At 39.8% G+C, this 22,588-nt stretch overlaps 1 protein-coding gene across 1 annotated transcript in view; it reads left to right on the forward strand.

The window, feature by feature from the left end:
* IPCEF1 (interaction protein for cytohesin exchange factors 1) overlaps positions 1-19,177 on the forward strand; it is a 71,512-nt gene extending 52,335 nt beyond the window's left edge. Inside the window, exons 8-9 of the mRNA XM_080806137.1 lie at positions 8,909-9,102; positions 17,892-19,177. Coding sequence (XP_080662263.1) covers positions 8,909-9,102; positions 17,892-18,098 — 401 coding nt within the window. The 3' untranslated portion in view covers positions 18,099-19,177. The remainder of the gene's footprint in view (positions 1-8,908; positions 9,103-17,891) is intronic.
* The last annotated feature ends 3,411 nt before the right edge of the window (positions 19,178-22,588 follow it).

Below are 22,588 nucleotides of genomic sequence, written 5' to 3' on the forward strand. Positions count from 1 at the left end.
CGCTGACCTTTTACTATCTTCCTAGTTTTGCCTTTTCAGAATCTCATATAAGTAATTTGCAAAGATGGATTTGTTTTTTCCTTCCCAATCTTTAAACATTTTATTTCCATTTTTTGTTTCATTAGCTAGAATTTTCAGTACAGTGTTGAAAAGGGGTGGTGAGGGGTGACATCCTTGGATTGTTACTGATTTTAGTGAGAAAGCTTCAAGTTACTCATGATTTATGAAGTTGGCTCTAGGTTTTTGTAGATCTTTTGTATCAAGTTGAGAAAGTTCTCTTCTATTCCTATTTACTGAGCATTTTCATCATAAATGGGTTGTAGATTTTTCAAGTGCTTTTTCTGTATCTATAGATAGGATCATGTGATTTTCTTTTCTTCTTCAATTTGTTGATGTGATGGGTTACATTAATTAATTTTTGGACATTAAATCAGCCTCACATGCCTGAGATAAATCCCACTTGCTTGTGTACATAATTCTTTTTATACATTGTTGGATTCAATTTGCTAGTATTTTGTTGAAGACTTTTATACCTACATTCATGAGACATGTTGTTCTATAGTTTTCCTTTCTTGTAATGTAGATTTTGGTAGTAGAGTAATTCTGCTTCATAGAATGAGTAAGGAAGTGTTTTCTCTGCTTCTGTCTTCTCAAAGAAATTGTAGAGAATTGGTATAATTTCTTCCTTAAATGTTTGGCAGAATTCACCAATGAATCCATCTGGGCCTAGTGTTTTCTGTTTTGAAAGGTTATTAACGTTTCAATTTTTAAAATAGAGATAGGCTTATTCATTTATCTATTTTTTTCTCATGTTAGTTATGACAGATTGTGTCTGTCAAGGGACTGGTCCATTTCTGCTAGGTTATCAAATTTGTGGGCATAGGGTTGTTCATAATGTTTCTTCATTATCCTTTTGGTGTCTAGTGGGATCTGTAATGATGTCCCTCTCTTTCATTTCTGGTATTAGTAATTTTTGTCCTCTTTTTTTCTTAACTAGCTAAATAATATATATTTCTACTTTTGGCTTATCTAGATATTTGGAATTTAATAAGTATAATTGACTTAGTGAGTTTTTGATAATCCAATTCCAAAATTAGCTCATTATGCTTATTTGGTAGAAGGATAGGTGGAGGGGATAAGAATGAGATCAGGAATGAACATTTTGATCAAATAATGAATGTTTAACAAATATTTATTGAGAATCTACTATCTTCCTGACACAGTTGGCATTTGGAGATGTGTGTGTGAATAATAACGGAGACAACAACCTTCTTGCATAGAATTTATTATTTGGAATATATGTTTATTATGGCGGGTAGGGAGACAATTAGGTAAATATAAAAACAGGATGATTTCTGGTAGTGAATAAGTTCTATATGGGAAATAAGGCAGTTATATAGAATAGTCGGGGGTTGGAGGAAGGACCTTGATTTAAATGACTGGTTGGGCAGCACCTCCCTAAAAAGGTGATCTGAGAGCCAAACGGCACAAAGCAGCTTACATAGGAAAACAATAGCTGGCAAAGTGCCCCACACAGAGAGAAAATAAGATGCAAGGGCTCTAGCACTAGCATAAGTTTCGCGGTTCAGGAAACCAAAAGAAATCCAGTGTGGCTAGAATAGAGTGGTAGGGGAAGTACAGGAAGGGATTGGAGAAGTGGGTAGTGGCTGGCTTGTGTGGCAACTATTGGGTCCTGTAAGGTGTTTGGGTTTTGTTCTAAGTGCAATGGAATGATTTTGAAAGCTTGGGATTGTTATGGTGTGCTTTGTGTTTTAAAAAGGTTACTTCGCTATATGGAAAATGGGTATTAGGAAGCTGTAGTAGACGATGTATGTAGTTGTTGAGATATGTCAACAGTGAAATGATGGTCTGGATTAAGTTGATAGCAGTGAAGTGGGGCAGGGGGCAGAAAAATATGTACATTTAGGATATATCGTACACATAAAATGTAAGAGCATAAAAATCATGAAAGATTCTGGCCTATTTAGTCTATCCCTAGTCTCTAAAATACACTGCCTTAGCACACGGTGAACATTCCAAGAGTATTTGATGGATAAACTGAGTAAATGAATGGATCAAATGTGCAAGGGGAAGAGAGGAGTCAAGGATGAGTTATAAGTTTTCCAGCATATTCAGTCTCTTATGTTACTAAATATAATTGCAACTCTTAGGGACTGGTATCATTTCCTGGGAAAAGGTTTGCTAGTAGGGATTTAACACCATAATTAAATACATAACTCTAAATATGTACACTGTGGGTTTCCAATAAGGCAAAAAGAAGGATGTTATACAAGTAATTATAGATCACACCAGATGATAATCATCGAGGTAAGGAAAAGAGAGTGCCATCTGAAAAAGTTAAGAACGTTGATCTGCTCCAAACCTTCCTTTTCTGCTTAGTGAAATTAAAATAGGTTAACTTCTTCCTTTCTCTTGCCCCACTGCTCCTTCCATCCCTTTCCTCCTCCTGCGTCTTCCATTTTTCGATTTTGTGCTCCTTTGTCTCCATGACGGACCCACGTGGTAGGTGGACTCAGCAGTTTATGGAACCAATGTTGACATATTTATCTACAGTACATTGGATTTGGATCCTTGAATTTAGGCAATTTTCCAGCTATTTTCCCCCTTTTAAACTCCCATTCATCCTCTACCTTGCAAGTATATTAAAAAAAACCAAAACAAAAACAAGGAAATGCCTTTTTTGTATACTTGTCAATGTTTTTTTGTTTTCTTAGGATGTGAGCAGATATAGAAATTTTATGTCTACATTAACTATTTCACCTAATCCTAGGCGCTCCTATGATTGGACAAATACATTTTAAAAACAAATGGAATATTTGTTTTAAGAATGTAGAGCTGCTTATCAGATACTTGGACCACGGACTCAACCTAAGATTATTTCTAAAAATCACTGCCATAAGATGCAATAATAATAATAATAATAAACAACATTTAAGATTGCCCAATAGACTAGGTTTCTTCTTATCAATAAAAGCAATAATATGGTAGAAGAGTATTGAGTCAGCTTCCTTAATAGAAACATCAAATATCCAGGAGAAGAAAGGTATATGACTCTGGTGGAGACGGTAAATCTAATACCAAAAAATGGGGGAAATCAAAGTGAAAGTACTCTCCTCTCAGACTTAAATGAGTACAAATACAAGTACTGGCTTTATACTTGGATGCGCTGTTCTTCACAATCTGATTTCTCTCTAATAGAATTTATTTTACCTGCCATCTTTTTGTTTTGTTTTGTTGTTTTAACCCTCTCTTTCCTAACTAGTATTCTTCCAACATTCTATTCTCCATTTCTAAGCTCTTCTGCCTTTGTTTTACACAGAGCCCAGTCTACCATGACCACGACTCATTTTCTACTCCTGATTAGAACTAGATTATCCCCAGGTGCCCAGTTCAAACACCAAGCAGAGAATCCGATTGTCCAGCCTGACTCCTAGGTTGCTGACCAGGTTATAAATTTCCTGCTCAGGTGCCCTATGGCCCTGTGAGAACAGAGTTTGCTGTGTAAATCCTGGCCACCTCAGAAACAAAGGCTCTGGGTGGGGATTTTTCCTTTGGAAGACAGAATAGTGGGAGCATGGATCTGAGCTTTGGTCTGTTTGGTCCAAGTGGCTATCATCTCAATGGCTGTCTGTTGCCTGATTTGAAATCTTTCTTCATTGGGCTTTATTCAAAAGACAGTTCATCAAATATATTTATGGTACAGCATAGTGTTTAAGACTGTGGGTTTTGAGTCATTGCTTATGTCTCTCTTTGTGGGTTTGGTCAAGTTTTTAATGTTTCAACAGTCTCTTCCTTCTATCAGGGCTAATAACACTTTTTTCACAGGGTTGTTAGAAAGATAGTGAAGTCATGTTGGTACAGTAGTCAATATGGTAGCTTTTACATACTAAAAACTCAATACCTGATGGTTGTCTCCACCAGCAGCAAAACCCGACAGTCTCTCAAAATTCTACCATGGTAATGTTCTTGATCAGTAGTATCCTTACTGTTAAAATGATTTATCCAGATTTATCTTAGTTACATAATTCAAACTTGTCTGTCCGTATGATTCTATCTTTTGCCATGTTGGAGAGTTGTCAGAATCACTAACTAGAGGAAGCCTGTAAAAGTTTTTGAATCTCTTGGCATCAGGTCTTCTATTAAATAATATTTGCAAAGTTTTAATGGCTGCACATAATGTCGAAATGGCTACGTAGTTATCCTATTGTGATCAGTGCCTTCCATGGTCTTTTCCCTTCTCAAAAGCTTTGAACATCCCACATGAAGCAGGGAATACTCTTTTCTACATAAACCTTTCCAAGTATTTCAAGGCTGGGAGCTAACCTTGTCTTCCTTGGGATAACATGTAGACTTTTTCAGTCTCAAAAAGGGTTCCTTTCAAATTCTGATATGAAATATGGTATGCGAATTTCCTTCCGCACTTATGTTCTAAATAGAAAATAAAAACCACATTCTAGAAAGCACAAGGAAACACCAAAAATAAGATAGTGGGGGAGGCAAAGTTGAAAATACTGCGTTTAAAGAGAGAATCTGCATACAGTGTTCTCGACAGCCAAATTCTGGGCCTACAGGAGCATGCCTGCTCTGTCAGAGGCAGACAATAGGGTGGGTTACGTGGGAGGACGGCAAGGGGGCAGCACATTCATCTGGCATAATCTTGGAAAGGAGTGAACTTCTAACCATTAGTTAGAATGTTGCTTTGCCTCTTTTGCTAAAGTCACCAAGAAAGATCCTATTTAAAAAAAATTCAGTTTCTTTCTTGAGTCAATCTCTGTATTACATTGACCTACGTTTAGAGAAAGTTTGCTAGTTGGACCCCTGAGACCTTCTGAGCTAGCCTAACAGGTGTAAAGGGTCACAGAGAACATAGGTGCTTCCTTCTGGATGAGTCCCTATGTTTTTTAACTCCAGTCCCTCTCTCTTCCAGTGAGTTGCAGCTGGTATTGCATGACAAATCGGATAGTCTAGCCTTGTTATGCAAACCATAGTCCGTGGGCTAGCAGTTTCGGTATCACCCAGGAGCTTGTTAATAGTTTAGAAGCTCGGAGTAATCCCAGACTCGGCCAGTCTGGGATTCTGCATTGTAACAGGAGCCCTGGGTAGTCGTTCGCCTATTAAAGTTTGAGAAGACTGGTCTAGAAACGCATAAGCCTGCACAGTGTGGAATTGAACTTCTGTTCCTAATTCCATCACTGATTTACATTTTGGAAAGATCCCTTGCTGTTTTTCAAGAATCTCCATTTTTTTCTCCTTTATGAAATAAAAATAGTTTTCATCTTCCTTGGCAAAGCCTTGGCAGCTAGTTGAGGTAGTTTGTAAAGTGCCTTATGTGGTAGAGGGAATGAAAGTCCTGTTATTTTATCCAAGAATACTGAGATAGACTCTTGAAAGGAAGACCAGCTAATGCATGGGAAACACTTGATTGTCGGACAGAATTCATTTCTTGTGCTGCAGAAGACAAGGGAGGTGGAAATGATGGACTTGGCTACACTTTCTAGCATGAGACAGACCAGCGGTCTTTGTTGGCAATCTTCTTCCTGCTCCTTCTACAATCTGGTAAAATACGATAAATAACCTAATATGATATTATAATGTAGAAAAATATTTACATAAAAACACAAAGGGAGATTTTAAAACATTACTTTATGCAGAAGCTCCATAAAGGCACGTGGTTAACATACCAGCACTACCCTCTCTGGAGGGATTGGGAAGACTCTCACCTGTGCTCTGGGGTCAGGTGTAAGTTGAATGTTGCTGTGTGCTTATACCCTTTGGGTCTTTTGTTGTCCTATGAATTCTGTTTATCATCTTCTTCCATTATTATTGGATGTTCATTTTATGGCTCTGTGAAGACCTAAGCACCAGCCATTAGCAGCAGGAAAAACAATACAAAGCTCCTAGGTGGGTCATGGACATGGTTGGATCAGAGGCATGTCTCCTGAGTATTTAACGATATATTGTACGTCCCTCAGATTATGACACAAAAAAGCCGATAGGGATATTTTCTTGACTCCCAACATTACCATTTATTATTTTATTGTCCTTATGTTTATGGGCAATTCTGGCATCCCATTATTAGAGGTCAGATTTATGTATAGTCTTTCAGTTTCAGGTTTACCCCGAGAAAGGGTGGATAGTTAGAGGAAAGAACACAGCAAGAACGTTTACCTTTCAGGTTTCCCCCATTTCCTCAATAGTTTTAAACTTATCTGAGCATACGTGCTCCTTTCCGTTATCTCCAGTTTCTAAATGAATTCAAATAGAGAGTGTTTTTTGAATATTATTTGGTCATATTTTTGGTGGATTCTGCATTAACTTTCAGTAATTCCACAGGTCCACTTTATCTGTGTGTTAATTTTAAAGTTCCACTATTTCTTGGGGGACTGGAAAGTCAAGTTGCACATGCAACACACACACACACATGCATACACACAGTTACACACATGCACATGCACCACATATACATACCACACACACATCACACATGCGTATCATATGCACACACAATGCATACACACCACACCACATACACACATACACACCACACATCTATATCACATGCATACACCATACCACACACGCACACACCACACATGCACTACATACACGATGCATTACAAATAAGACCGTATACATTACGCACAGAGACACCACACACAAATAGATAACCACACACACATACCCCCCCCCACACCCATATTCTTATGATTAATGTTCCCATTTAAGTCAGGGAAAGGAATGTGTATGGGGGAGAAAGATAATTTCTGATATTTTTAACAGCTTCACTTTACATTCTTACAAGCAATGCACAAGCATTCCAATTTCTCCATATCTCTGTCTACTTTTATTATTGTCTGTCTTTATAATTTTAGCCATCCTGGTGGGTACAAAGTAGTATCTCATTGTGGTTTTGATTTGTATTTATCTAATGACTAATGATGTTAAGCATCTTTTCATGTGCTTATTGTGGAAAAACTCACTTTTGATGTGTGTAAGTGTGAACCAAAAGTTCTAATTGTATTCAAATGCAATTTTGAACATCTCCCCCTTTTGGGAGTCTGCTTTGGTAGAGAGAAAAGAGGTTTGCTGACCAGTATTTTAAGTTAGTTGTAAAGTTAGTTCAATATCTTTGCCCTCTATTTTATGAAAAAATATTGGGAACACCTATGGTAGCTTTCTGACAGTAGATGAGGAAAATTTAATTATTGCTTAAAGATTTCTATTCTTCGAAGTGTAAACTGTAAAGTAAGTCATGTTTGCTTGATTTTGAAGCCTTCTGTTAATATTGTATGCTTTACCCTCTTCTTTGAAGAGGCCCCTTTTTTCAGTTCTTCTTAATGCCATACTTTTTAGATGGTTCTCTATCAAGCTTGTTCTCAGGATAAGATGTGAAGCACATAGACACTAAAAAGTACATGGTGGAAAAGAAATCTTGCTATGTATCTTTCTTAAATTTATTTTCAGGGAATGAAGGAATAAAGGACGGAAGTTCTTAGTGGGATATTAAAGTGATATCAAGAGATGAAGGCTTTTCTTTAGGTAACCTATATCATTTGGGGTCCTTTCAGTTGTATGTGACTGAGATCTACACTGAGAGTAATTTAACAAAGGCAACATTTTTGCTCCCATTAACTGCAAGGGCCCCGACAGAATCACCAAGTTCCATGTTTCAGCTGTATCCTGTTGATTGGCTCCATTCTTATGATTCTTGGGGTGATCCCTGGAAGTTTCTAGCTCATATCATCACTGTTCAGAAGAAAAAAGAGATTGGTTCTCTGGAACCCCAAACAAATTCTCAGAACTGAGTCTTCCTGGCCCCAGTTGGCCTGACCTGAGACACATGCTCATCCCTGAGTCAATGACTATGGCCAGCATGGTGGAACTGCCATTAGCTTAGCCTCGTTCATGTGGTCCCTTCTGGATCCTGTGTGGTGTCACTTCACTGGAAGCATTTGGGCTGAGGCTAGCAAGTTGTGGTTAAGAAGTGGGGGTGGAAGTATGTGGCAGGATGAGGAGTGATTATTATTTGCTCAAAGCCACAAAGATCAGATGGAGATTCCTTCTTTCAAAGGGCAGTTCTATGAAGGACATTAAAAACTCATCAGGGACAATGGTTCTCAAGCTTTAGGTTATGTGTTAGTTTGCTAGGGTTTTCTTGTCTCACCACTATGTTTTAGAAGCAGCTAACTTGTTTCACAGATTCACAGATGGAGAGGAATTTTGCCATACGATGAATCATTCTCTGAGTCTCACCAATACCACATTTAGACAGTATTTGGATTAGATTTTGGATTTGGAATTGATGTTGCAGTGGGTTAGGATTCTTGGAGATGTTGGGATGGGGTGAATGCATTTTACATATGAGAAGGACATGAATTTGGAGGGAGCTAGATGGTGGACTATTATGGGTTCAATTGTGCCCTTCTAAAATTCTCATGAAATCCTAGTTCTGAAGTACCTTAGAATGTTACCTTATTATAAATGAGGTTGTTGCAGATGTAGTTAGTTAGGAGATGTCAGGAGGGTGAGCCCCTAATCCAATACAACTTGTATCTTTATAAAAAAGGGAAATTTGGACACAGAGATATACACACAAGGAAAACACTCCATGAAGATTAGTTTTGCTGCCACAAGGAAAGGAACTACCAAAATATAGAAGAGAGTCCTGGAAAAGATCCTTCCATTGTGCCTTCAAAGGGAATATGGCCCTGTCCTAACAAAGTACCATAAACTGAGTAGCTTTGACAACAAAAAATTATTGTCTCACAGTTCTGGAAGTCAGAAGTGTGAGATCAAGGTGTCAGCAGGGCCTTGTGTTAGGATCACAGAATCTAATGTTCTCAACTTGATTTTAACTGGATTTATTTATTTTTTTTTATTTTAATAGAAGAAACAAAGTTGTCTGAAGATGATGAGATGGAGAAACTCTACAAATCGTTAGAACAAGCCAGTCTCTCTCCCCTTGGGGACCGTCGACCTTCAACCAAAAAGGAGTTGAGAAAGTCCTTTGTTAAGCGATGTAAGAATCCATCCATAAATGAGAAACTTCACAAAATCCGAACCTTGAATAGCACATTGAAGGTAAAAAAAAAAAAAAAAAATTCTGATTGTGGATGAACTCTGTGGATATAGGGCAAGGCTGGTTCTGTAGAGAGTCATGTTCACCAGAGTATTTGTATGAGTAGAGGGGAGGGCAGTAAAAGCAAATACAATCCTCTGTAGGGTCAGATGACCTTTGGCATCCTTAAAGCACTAGAACATTCACATAGTAGCACCCATTGCTCTACCTACATTAGGCCTTGATTTTTGCATTCACTTTGGTCTAAAAGTTCAAATGCTAAACTCCTAGACCCTTTACCTACCACCATAAATGTTAATGAGGGCTTAAAATAGTTTGTGAGAATAAACAATAATATTAAATAAGATCTTGGAATTTCACCTGATTCATTAAGGAGTGTCTTTCTTCTCCTACTACATCCAGAAGAAAATCTCTAGATTTCAGATCGAGCCAAGACTTCTTGATTCTCAGCCTTAGGCTTTGGAGCCAAAACACGCCATGAAAGATGGTCAATGGGAAATATATGGTAGATTGTAATAGGCCAACAGATGTTTTCACAGTGGGAATGGGGGACAGGGTACAAAACATACTGAAGTTATTTTCAGCGCCTCCTGAACTAAAATGGTTCTTCATAACAAAAACATCTTGCTTTCACATGTAGACTATAGCATGAAGAGGAAGAGGTCAGGATACTTTGTAAAATAGTCCCAAATTGGCAGAAGATTTATAGATTCTGAATAGCTTTGATAGATTCTGCAGTTTGATTTGATTTGTACATGTCCTTTTGCATCAAGAATTTGAGTTTATTTCTAGGAAGAAATACCAGCAATCAAAAGGACAAGGCTGCAAAGAAATGGCTGGGTGATTCTTGGTCAGATGCCGCTGTTAGTTGGTGGAATAGCTAAGCACCCAAAAAGGCTGCAAAAAATGAGTCTGAAAGAGAAAAGGCAGAGGAGTATTTTAATTATATAAAGAAAATCTAAGTGCAGAGAAATTCTCCAATGCTTAATGACGAAAGACATCAGTTGCATTCCTTTCAAGTCCAAATATATTATATCCCATGATATGTATGAAGTTTATAAATACGTTTGGTCATTCAATGTAATATACCATAGTATGTTGGGATTTTACTATCTTATTTGTGATAACTGATGTAAGTGAATACATTTTTCATTAGACAAATATTTCCTGAATTTTACTATGTCCCAGATTCTATTCTTAGACACTGGGAGCATTGAATGCACCCCACCAGATGGTGGAAACAGAAAGGAGAACAGAATGCAATGTGTTCATAGGTATAGCTGATACAAACTTGGGTGATTTGGTAGCCTGGAGGAGGGATATGGCTGCCTATCTGAGGCCACTAGGAACAAAGTCATGGAAATGCTGACAACTGGCCCATGAGTAAGAGACGAAGAATATCAGGGTGAGAAGGAAGTTCTTTCATGGAGGAGGAACTGGCCTAGAGAAATGTATATCAGGGGAGGTTGCAGCCCATGTTGGGAGAAACAAGGAATAGGCTAAGGAAAGGTTGGACAGTTCAGGCCATTTCTAGAAGAAGAAAGACTATGGCTTAACTTTCCACAGAATAGCAACACAAAACTCTAGACTGTCACAGGACCATGCCCTCCCCTGGCCACTGCGAGGCCAGATTTGTACAAAGAATTTGGTTCTCTGTGACCTCTTGCTCTTCATGTACTATGGCCATGGAATTTATGAATTCAGCAGCTTTTTAATTTTCTCCCTGTGTATTAGTTATCTATTGTGAGGTAAAAAAATACCCTCCAAATTAGCAACTACAAACAATGAACCCTTGTTGGTTCACCATTTTTGCGGGGCAGGAATCTCTCAATGTGGCTTGACTGGGTGGTCTCCCACAATCCTGCAATCCTGGTATCAGCTGGAGCCACATTCATCGCTCCACTGGGGAGTTGTGTTTCCAGGCTCCGTCACATACTGGCAGGATTCAATTCCTTGCAGGTTGCTGGACTGAGGTCGCAATTGTTCACCCATTTCCTTGCCCTGTGGATATATGGTAGTTTCTCCAGTGGAAGTTGGCTTTCCTCAGAGTGAGTAAGACAGCAACAGTGACTGAGCAAGATGGTTCTGGTCTGTCTCAGCAGTGACACTACATTAGATTTACAGTATTCTATGCATTAGGAGCAAGACACTGGGTCAACCCATGTTCAAGGAGGAGAATTATATGAGGGTGGGAATGCTGGGAAGCAGGAAGCACCAGGGACCATCTTGGGGGCTATCAACCACACCTATCTGAAGATCTGCTGCTGTCTCTGTGCATTCCTGGAATGAAGCCCTTTCCACAGATCCCTTAGACCTCACAAAATGGTAATGTTGGGGCTGGTGAAACATAATCAATGTTATGTGGTCCCATGAACCTCATCAGGAGATAGGAAGACACACTGATGTGGAAATTGACCTTCTTCGATTAAAGAAAAAAAGCTCATCAACCTATTCACTGGAGAAAGATAATTTGGTACATGTTTGTTTCTTCATGTCAGAAGGCTATAAGAATTATTTTAACTACCTGCAATTGAATCAAATTTGATCATAATTATCTTTAAAATTCAGAGCAGTCAGGATAGTCGTTGCCTTTAAGGAGGAGGGAAGATATTCCTAGGAGTAGGGCCACAGAACAGCTTCTGAGGTGCTGGGTAGGGTCCCCTCTAGCCTCACTGGGGTTACACAGATGTATCCATCTTGTCTTAATTCATTAAGCACAAAGATTTCTATATGTGTGTTTTTGTCTATGTATATTACATTGTGATATAAATGTCTATTTTAAAAAATACTTCAAAACTACAGTGTGAGCAAGATAACAGTTTCATGCAGAAATAATGAAACTGTTTTAGCAATAGTGTTTATATTCATGATAGGCACATTTCATAAATAAAGAAAACCCTTTCACTGGGATTACATTGGAACAAAGTCTCTTTGTGGAAATTCTAGGAAGTTGAGCAAACCATCATGTCATACCCTAAATGCAGATCTTTAGGAATTTCTGATAATTCAACATCCTTTGACTTTTGGCTAAGCATGTCTTTTTTTTTTTTAGTGAATAATTAGGGTTGCCGGGTGCCTCAGTCGATTAAGTGTCTGCCTTCAGCTCAGGTCATGGTCCTGGTGTCCTGGGATAGAGCCCGACATCGGGCTCGTTGCTCAGCTCCCCTGCTTCTCCCCCTGCCTGGGCTTGCTCTGTCACCCTCTCTCTCTTTCTCTGTCAAATAAATAGGTAAAATCTTTTAAAAAAATGATAAAATGAAGAATTAATGGATCCAACTGAAACTTGCTTTCAGGGCTACTCTAGTCTGTGTCGAAAGAGGAACCAACCTTCCTTTCCCCAATTTCTGTGGTAGAACCCATTTCCAATGCTTAGGTCTATGTCAGGTCATGTGTGTACTGACTACTTGGAGTGAAAAAGGAAAGTAGAACATTGTCTCTCTCACGGTATTTCCTGGAGGCCCTGCCCAGCCTTGCCTACCAAAAGGCAAGAAGGATGTTGTAAATGTAGTTCAAAGCGTCTGGTGAGCCTGCTGTACTGCAGGGGAGAGGCAGGGGCAGTGCACCATGCTGCTGACTGGCACGCTTTGCTGGTTAGCATTATAGAGCCTGCTGTTGTTTCATTAACTTCCTTCCTTTCTAGTCTTGTCTACAGTTACTTCTTTCATCCGTGAAAGAACTTAACACAGACTTGAGCCAAACTGGTAAGAAATTTGAATTGTTTAGGGCTGAAAGTCATATGAGAAGTGTTAGCCCAAAGTTGAAGAGACCGTTTCTTAAAACCTTTGATCAGATTTAGAGGGGTGGTGAATTCATTTTGCCTTAAGAAAACTAGTTCTTCAAATTTTGTTTATCTGCAAATATCTTATTTAATTCTTTTAGCAACATGTTAGGATCTGTCTCTGAAGCAGGTGTCAAAATTTTTTTGTGTGGAATAAATTGTAATTTTTAATAATTTTTTGAAAAGATTTATTTATTTGAGAGAGAGAGACACAGACAGAGAGCAGAAAGCACAAGTCAGGAGAAGGGTAAAGGGGGAGAAGAGGGAGAAGCAGGGCTCGATCCCAGGACCCTGAGATCATGACCCAAGTTGGAGGCAGATCCTTCACTGACTGAGCTACCCAGGTGCCCCTTTAATAATTTTGATTAAGTTTTTGATTTTCATTCCAATATAGTTAACATACGGTCTTATATCACTTTCGCATGTATAATATAGTGATTCAACAATTCCATACATTCCTCAGGGCTCATCATGATAACTGTCCTCTTTATCCCCATCACCTATTTCATCCCAGATGTCGAAGTTTCCAAGAACAAAGTAAAACTCCTTAAACAACTTCCTGTAAATAACAGTATGGTGGTATTAAAGGATGAAAGTTCATTTTTTGAGGAAAAGATGGTAATTTGAAGTGCAGATGTGAGAACTCAGAGGGAAGAAAGAAAATTCTCTTGGCCTTGCTTGATTTTCTAGAAGCAATCTTTTCTAGTTACCCACTTACTTAGCCTGCCTTCTCTCTGCTTCCTGTTCTTGGTCAGCCTGCTTATTGTCACTCTTTGGTTACTTTCCCCCTATGCAATTTTTCTTTCCTTCCTGAAATCCAAATATATATTTTAACCTCCATCTATCACCACATTCTTGCTCTCTTGATTCAAAATTGTAAATCTTACCACTCAGATTACTATATATATGTAGTAAAAAAAATAAGTAGAAAAAGAGAGAAGAAAATGTAATAAAATGCCTCAAGTAAAACATAAGTTAAAGGTAATTGTAAAGAACAAATAATACATTTTTTAATGCCAGTGTTTGCAATCGTTTAAGACCGAATCCTTCATTTGGGTAGAAGAAATGTTACCAATTCTAGAATCCCCAAACCATATGCAAATGTATAGATATAAATATCTATCTATGTATAGATATATAAATATATCTAAATATAAAATGTATAATAAATAATATGTGCATAAAACACACACATACATATAACCTTTTTTTGCTTGCTTACAAAAAGGATTTCTTCAAGGTTTTAAGTAGGGTTCGTGATATAAAAAAGATTGAAAAACAAATGGACAATTATTCACTCACATTTTATTTAATACATTCATTTTTAGAATATTTTATTTATTTGTCTGACACAGAGAGAGCACAAGTAGGGGAAGCTACAGGCAGAGAGAGAGAGGGAAGCGGACTCCTCCCTGAGCAGGGAACGGGGCTCCATCTCAGGACCCTGGGATCATGACCTGAGCTAAAGGCAGACACCTAATGATGGAGCCACCCAGGCAACCCAACATATATTCATTTTTTTACAACAAATATTTAGCAAAGGTTTGTTTAGTAAAGCAGTGAGCATATCAGGCAAAAATGCCTGCCATTAAGAAGCTTACATTTGGGTACTAGAAGAAATTAACTAACTAAATGAATTTTATGGATGCTAAGTGATGATAGATTTGATAGAGAAAAGGAGGATGAGGAATGCTGATGGATTGATTTTTAATTAGGATAGGCATGAAAAGGCTCTTTGAAAAGTAGAATTGGAGTAAAATCTGAGAAAGGAAAAGGAGTAAGTCTTGATGAGATCCAAGGCAGAAGGCTACAGGCAGAAAGAACAAAAATGCAAGTGTTTTGGGATGGGAATATGCTTACTAGGTTTGAGGAAGAGCGAGGAGATCGTGGCTGAAGTGTTGCAGGAGAATGGGGCATCGGGAGGTGGTCAGAAGGGTGATGAAAGATTATAACATATGGTGCCTTATTGCCATTGCCAATACTTTAGCTTCTACCCAGTGATATAGGAAGCCTTTGGAAGGTTAGGAAGAGAAGGGTGCCATAGTTTGACATATTTTGAAGGGAGAACTTGGGATTTGTTGGTGGATTGGCAGTGAGAGCAGGATGACTGCAGTATTTGGCCTGAGCTACAGGAAAGGTGGAGTTGCCATTAGGTGCTTTGCAAAAGGCCGTGATAGAAACAGGTTTCAGTGTGTATTGAAACTTGGGATGGGTGGGGCATATAGAGAATAATAGGAGCTTAGTTTTAAAGATTTTATTTTTTTTTGTTTTTTTTTAAGAGAGGTAAAGTGAACGCTTGCACATGTGGGAGGTGGGGCAGATAGAGAGGGAGAGAGAATCTGGAGCAGGCCCTGCACTGAGCAGGGAGCCCCACACAGGGCTTGATCCCACAACCCTGAGATCATGACCTGAGCCAAAACCAAGAGTCGATCACTTCACTGACTGGAACCACACAGGCACCCCAATAGGAGCTTAGATTTGGACATGTTGTATTTGAGATGTCTGGTATGTGTCCAGGTGGAGTTGCTGAAGAGGAAGTTTAGACAAACAATCATGAAGTTCAGAGGAGAGATTAGCTTTGCCAGATAAATTCGTGACCCTCAGTATATAGGGAGAATGGGAAACCTGAGATTACATGGGCTTAGCAAGAACGCAGTTACACATAGAAGAAAGAAGAGGCTAAAGTCTGGGTTCTGGAGCTCTCAGAATCTCAGAGATTGGGCCAGAAGGAGGAATCAACAATGGAGAGTAAGAATAAGTGGCCATTTTAGGAGGAGAAAAATCAAGAAAATGTGTCACAGAAATGGCATGATGAAAGTGTTCAAGAAGGAGTAGTCAATAGTTTTAGATGTTGTTGATAAATAAATTGGAGGTAAATAGTTATTGTTTTAGCAACATGGAGGTCACTGAAGACCCCAACAAGAGCAGTTTTGGTTGAATCCTGATGGGAGTGGGTCTCTGAGAGAGAATGGGCACGGTGGTGGGGGGAGGAATATTGAAGACAAAGAGAAGAGTGGGGCATTCCCTCGAGCAGAGATGTGGGGTTGAAAGAGGGCTTCAAAGATGGGAGAGGTAACAGCATGTATTATGATCAACTGAAGTTGGGAAATTAATGAGTCACAGGAAAGAAGGGATAATTGTGGGAGTGAATTTCTTGAGGATGCAAGAGTGGGTGATAATGCACAAATGGAGAGATTGGCCTTTGCTAGGAGCACAGAGATTTCATCCAACAGAACAGGAAGGAAGGCTGAGATGTACCTGTATTGATGTAGGTAGTAGGCAATGGAAACTTGGGAGAAATGTTCTTCTGATTGTTTACATTTCCTCAAAAAAAAAAAAAAAAATAGAGAGCAAAGTCATCTGCTCTAAGGGAGAATGAAGGAGGAGGTTTGAGTAGAGATGAAAAGTTTTGATATAGTAATTTGGGAGATTGGGAGAGAAAAGGAGTAGGAAAATATGACTACTGGATAGTAGTAAAAGCCACTTAATGGCAGTGGTCATGAATTTGAACTGCCACCAGTGAGTCTAATTGTGAATTTTTAGCTACACACATGCTGGCCTGGGGATAGACCAAAAGATTGGCTCAATAATAAACATGTATTGGATATCTCCCTGGCACTCGGTGTTATGTTAGGTGCAAGGAATACGGGGATGAATAAAATGCTTTCTGTCACCTTCCTTAAAATGCTTTAGAATGGGGGGCATGACAGATCCATGCACATCGAAGTATAACATGGCAAGTTCTAAGTATTGGAAGGCATGAGAGCATAAAAAAAGCTTCTCAGTCCAATTTAGAAGTTCAGAGATTTTCTGGAGAACATGATGCCTGAAGTGAGTATAGATTTATGAGGTATAGTAAAATCTGGTAAAGAAAGATTGGCAAGTGTTCCATGTGAAAGCAACTCTAGAAAGTAGACTTTTCCAGAAGAAAGGTAAGGAAGGCCCTGTGGTGCAGCATCATGGAGTGTGAACTGACATTATGTGGCAGAATGCATACCACCACTGTTGGAGCAGGAAGTGAGAAGGATCAACAGGTGAGCTCAAGTCCACAGAACCTTGGACATGAAGGGGAGCCATTACGAGGACCCCGAATTTGAGGTAGAGTCCCTGCACTGCCATGAGAAGGGTGGATTTAAAGGGAGGATTGGAGGCAGGGTCACATCAAGTGGGAGGAACTGCACTTTGTACCCCAAGTTAGGATTATGGTCAAAGCAATGGAGGAAACAAGAATAGATTTGAGATTAAATTATCAGGATTGAATGATCTTTTTTGAACGTGGAAGCTGTTATACCTCATTTTTAACCCATCCCTTGACTACAGAACATTCCCCTCACCTGAGGCAGGCGTTTCAGAGATGTGTGTTATTGATTTTGGAGGACACAGGGTAAAATAACGTGAATAGATTTGTTTTGCTCTATTAGCATAATTGGAACACATGCTGTTTTGATGGAAGGTTAGTAGTCTTTTCTTTGAATAAAAAGCCTATATATTTATTCGGTATATATTAATTAAATACATGTGTGTGAGTTATTAAAAAAGAGGACAATTTAATAAAAATAAAAATATATTATCCGATGTCTTAGGGATAGTACTATGTCCCAATTTTACTTAGTGAAGTTTGGGTAGGTCAATGAAATGATGATACAATACAATTATAAGTTTCAGAAGGAATAAGGCTCATTCTGGGATAGAAATATTACTGAGGTGTGGAATAAGGATTGGTCAGGGAAGAGCCACATGGAAAATCCTGTCTATACGTCTAGTTCTTCCAGCAGCCTTTGCTTAGGACACGTAACTTCTTTTTGGCATATACATGCAAATGGTTGTCCTGCCATGTCTCTTAGGCTTGGTTAGGGATTAGAATATTAGTGTGTAAAACACTTTGATAATTTTATGATGAATATATATGTGTACTTGTAAAAGGGCTAAAGAGGGTTTATCGAAATTAAGATACTCACTATATCTCACACCCTCCTCTGACTTTTTTTTTTTTTTTTTCACCTACTGGGGCAGTGTAAAGAACATGACCTGGCCATGATTAACCAGTTGCTGGATGATCCAAAGCTGACAGCCAGGAAATACAGGGAGTGGAAGGTGATGAACACCCTGCTGATCCAGGATATCTATCAGCAGCAGCGGGCCCCTACGTCTGCCCATGAAGGCACCCCCGAGGGACTTGAGGAACCACCTTCCTCTGCCTGTGTTGAAAATTCTATTTGAGAACCAGCCAGCGTTCTCTCCCCTGATATCTTACCCCCAAGCGACTCTTCAAGAGGTTGCAAGAGCTTTCCATCAAAGGAAAACTGAAACCAGTTCCTCAAGCATTGGCTCCTTCTCTAAAGAAGCAAGTGAGGTGAGGACCCACTCTGACGGCAGCAGGACTCCTCGTTCCAGTTGGAGTACTTTCATCGAGACTGGAGGGATTGGAGTCCAGTTGAACAAACTTCGTGTTCCTGCTTGGAGCTTTCCGTTATGCTAAGCTTTAAGTGGGAAGTGGGAAGTGTATGTTCCTTGCTCTCAAGAGAACTACGGTGTTCCATGGACAAAGATCACATTTTACCAGGGATAATTATTCATAGAAATGTTCTGTTTTCCAAAAAAGAAGAATGTACATATTCCCCTGGCTTGGGTAGTTTAATTCTTCAAATCATTTCTTGGAGTGGAGGAATGTATTTTACAGCAGAAACTGGAATGGGACAAATGTGGTTTTTTGGAACCCAAATCTCGCTGGAGTAGTGGTGCCTTTTCTACAAGCTGAGAAATACTTCGTGGTGATTGGTGTGTGGGAGAGCCCAAGGGGGAGGCATGTTCTACTGAACACCCTCTCAAAGTACAGTTTGATGTTTCTACACTTGACTCAGGGGTGGGGCAAGGGGGATCTGATTAAAGTTTCCTTTCTATAAAACAGCTAAAGAAATCTATCTCATTGTGTGTAGAGACCTCTACTTCCTCCTAGCTTTTCTGAACCACTGCAGGAGATAGAAATAAGTCCACCAAGGAATGCTTGCTGGTTTTGTCTCGGAGAGTGGTGTCTAGACACAGTGTCAACTTATATCCTGCCTCCCCAGATCAAGATGGACAAGATAATTCTGGTGTCTGGATGGGTTTGATTTCTTTACTCCAAAAACACCCAACAAAAACAACAAAAGACTTAAAATATGATTGTTTTATTTTTGTATGTTTGTGTCACCTGGTGTCCTATGTGAATAGCTATCTATAATATGTTTGTTATTTAAGTATATTTATAGAAGTTCAAATTACTAGTGTTTTAAAAGATGATAAAGTAATTATATGTTTTGCTCAATATATATTCTCCAAGTATATACTTTTTTGCTTGAGAAAATAGGAATACTGTTGATCACTGGAATTATTATGTTGCACTATAATGTATGAGGAATGCTCAGGCTATCTTGTGGGATAAATGTGGAGGCATGTATTAATAATTATTCATTTTCTGGCTTCTCTCTCTCTCTCTCTCTCTCTGCCTCTCTTTCTCAACCCAGAGTGCTCAGAATTCTGTCACTCTCTTAGCCAGAAAAGGACTTTTACATTAGGTTATTTCTTGTAGTAAATAGACTTTTTAAGCTTTATGCCATTTATGCCCACAAACCCTAAACCAAATGAAACACAACTAATATAGTCTTTTGCCTAAGGTCTAATAGAAATTTTGGGGTTTGCTGTTAAAGAGAAGTCATTTTATTAGAGAATATGAAAATCTTCCCTTATTAATCACCAAGAATATTTTTCATCTTACGAATAACCACAACCCACCAAAAACCCATTTTGCCCTTATCCCTAGCTAACTGTCAGCCCAACATGGGCGTGTTTTAGAGAGTCAATGTGTGGCTTGACATTCAAATGGAAATAACCCACTGAATTTTACTTGCAGACCAAACGGAAAGAGTCCTTGAAGGTTTCCCCAAGCTTTACTCAGAAGTGTTAATACTTTGTAAACAAAAACAACCTTAGTATTAAGAAAGAAAAACAACAGGAAACGAGTCAGAGTACTGTCAGTGTTTCTGTAAAATCAGAGGGGATGCCTAGCCAACCTGCTCCTAGTGGGATGTGCTGGGGGAAGGACACAGGCTACACAGAAGCAGGGGCTTGGCTTCCAGTGAATTTACTCTTGGCTTTGCTGCTGGAGAGAAGGAACCATGTAGGTCCTCAGATGGGACCCCGAAACTTCTGCTTTGAGAGGTCGGTGCTTTCATCTCGTTACTCTGGAAGTTATCATTGACTATTTCTACAGGTAGCAGCTATTAGAAGGTTCATTGTTTAGGATTCACGATGTCAAGGAAACGTTGAGGGAAGAAGTGCTAATGGAGGAGATAATTGTTGGGCAAAGTTCTCTACCTTCTTTCCCTCGGCTTGAGAGACCAACTTAGAAACTTCAAAATCGTCTTTAAATTGAAGTGTTTCAGAAGTTATTGGCCAGGGCTTGTCAGTACACGTCAGTGCTCTGCTTTGGCTTCTCAGTAAGACACACATAACTCACCCGTTAGTGCAAAGTCCTTTAGGAGCGCTCAAACTTGAAGGCAAAATGGGTCCATGAGATTACTGAATTGAACCTTTCAGGTATTTTGTAAAAGGCATCAGTCCAGAAGCATTTTTTGTGAGTGGAGTTTTCTGTGAGTTTTTTGTGAGTGGAGTTTTCCGTGGAGTAAGTGCTTTGTGAAAGCACTTACTCCACAGAATCTCCCCGGAGGCTCAGACCAAACTGCCTAGTCTTGGACCCCCTCTTCTAGACCACGCTTGCCTGCTTGTCAGTGTTTCCCCCTCTGTAAATGCTTCCACTCTGCATTACCCTGTGTTAGGAAGTAGGGGGCTGCCTCTGTGAGGTGCCAGCATGAGCTGTGGCCCCTGAGAGGAAGTGGGGTGGGAGGCAGTAGGAAGTGACAGGCAGAGTGGGTGAGATCTTCCATTCCACTCGGTTTAGGAATAACCCTGCCATTTTTCTGGGCAAAGGATATTGGGAAAACTGGATTACTTCCAGTTTATTCCTGGGAATTGGGGCATCTCGGAAATGGATTTTGGGTAGCTTCATGGGGCTTAAGGGGTGACCTCTTTCCCCACCACTCCTGTAGACATAAGGTCTGAGGGCTGTGGAATGACCCAGAACCACGGCTGCTCCGGAAGCAGAGGATCTGAGCAAAATCAGGTCCAGCCCTGTGGCACCTGCTGTGGATTAGGATCCAGATGGGACTCCTCTTTGGGGCTGCAGGGACGACCCCTCCTCTCTTCGGTGAGCCTGTAGACCCAGACTATGCCTGGTAGGGTACCTCCATGGCTGGCACATTGCAGCACACACCGAACTGAGTGGTCCCACCCTTGGTGGGCATATACTGCTTTTAATAATTCTTAGTTCTGACACACTCTCAGTGTAGCATCAAAGACCCAGGATGAATCATCACGTATACTACTGCAAAGACTCTATGAAGCCTAAGAACAATTGTGTTTGCAGTCAGATTTCAATGTGAAACCCAAGCCTTACATTTATGTAGCACTTTGTAGTTTGCCAATCTGTGTGTTCAGGCTCCCCCCCCCCAGTTCACTCCCCAGTGGTCTTTGTGGGGATGATGGTGGATTATCGTTCCTCCTCTTTTGCCGGGAAGGATATTAGCTTCCCTAAACTCCCTTTCTCTCCCTTTCTCTCGCACAGTTATTGTTGGACCCCACTCCCATGACGTGGGGGTTTATGTATGTGCACTGGAACGGGCACACCTGTGGGGGCTTTTGTGAAGTCAGCCACGGGAAACCCGAGGGGGCCTCTTTTCCTTGAGCCCAGTCTCTTCCTCAGGGCTGAAGGGCAGCTGTCCCTTCCGCAGCCACTGGCTTCTGGGCTGACTGGATTGTGGTGTGACCTAGTCACTCTGTGCTTCCTTTCCTGCCTTCTGGAAATTAGACTGCTTGTTAGGTACTATGAGATCCTTGAATGAAAGAGGTAGTTAAAGAAATGGAGTTCATCTATTTTCTTTTAAAAGCGTGTCAGGAGACTTCAGAGATGGAGCCTCGGGGAGAGGAGTAAGATTCTCCACCTTCGTCTCCCGATTTCTTCTCCTGCAATTATGGTAGCTTCCTCAGATAGACTTGAAATGACAAACAATACCACAAAGCTGAAACAGATAGGAAAAAAAAATACACTTTAAGTCTTTTGAGGAGAGGTACGAGACAAATTCCAGCCATATTTAAATGCATGGACACACACCTCTTTCAAGATGCTCTCCTTGAAAGATAATATTTTGATATAGAGCCACACAGTAGATTTAAGCGTGTAATTTAGGTACAGAGGATGCCTATCCAAAACAAGCCAATATAATAAAACTAACCAGTAACTTTTGGTTAGTTTTAGTATATGCCTCTTCTTCAGTCTAATAAAAGACGATATTTGAGATTTTCCATTTTATTTTCCTTCCAGTTTTTTTGTGTGCTTACCTCACAAGAGAAATCGAGTCCTAGAAATGTCAGGTGACCGCCCTGCTAGGGTTTTGTAATGTGTAATTAAAAGGGAAAGCCCCTGAAACTAGGTTTTAACAACCCATATGAAATGGGTGAGGGAGGAGGAATAATTCTAACCTTCGAAGGAAGCCACCCCTCTCTGTGAGCAGGATATCAAACAGCTCCATGTTCTTCCTCGTTGCGAGACAGGAAGCAGTTTCTTTGCTTCCTCTGCGTATTTTTCCCCTTTCCCATACTACCACAGACCACAGAAA

The sequence above is a fragment of the Martes martes genome (assembly GCF_963455335.1).
Source record: "Martes martes genome assembly, chromosome: 6".
Taxonomy (NCBI): Eukaryota; Metazoa; Chordata; class Mammalia; order Carnivora; family Mustelidae; genus Martes; species Martes martes.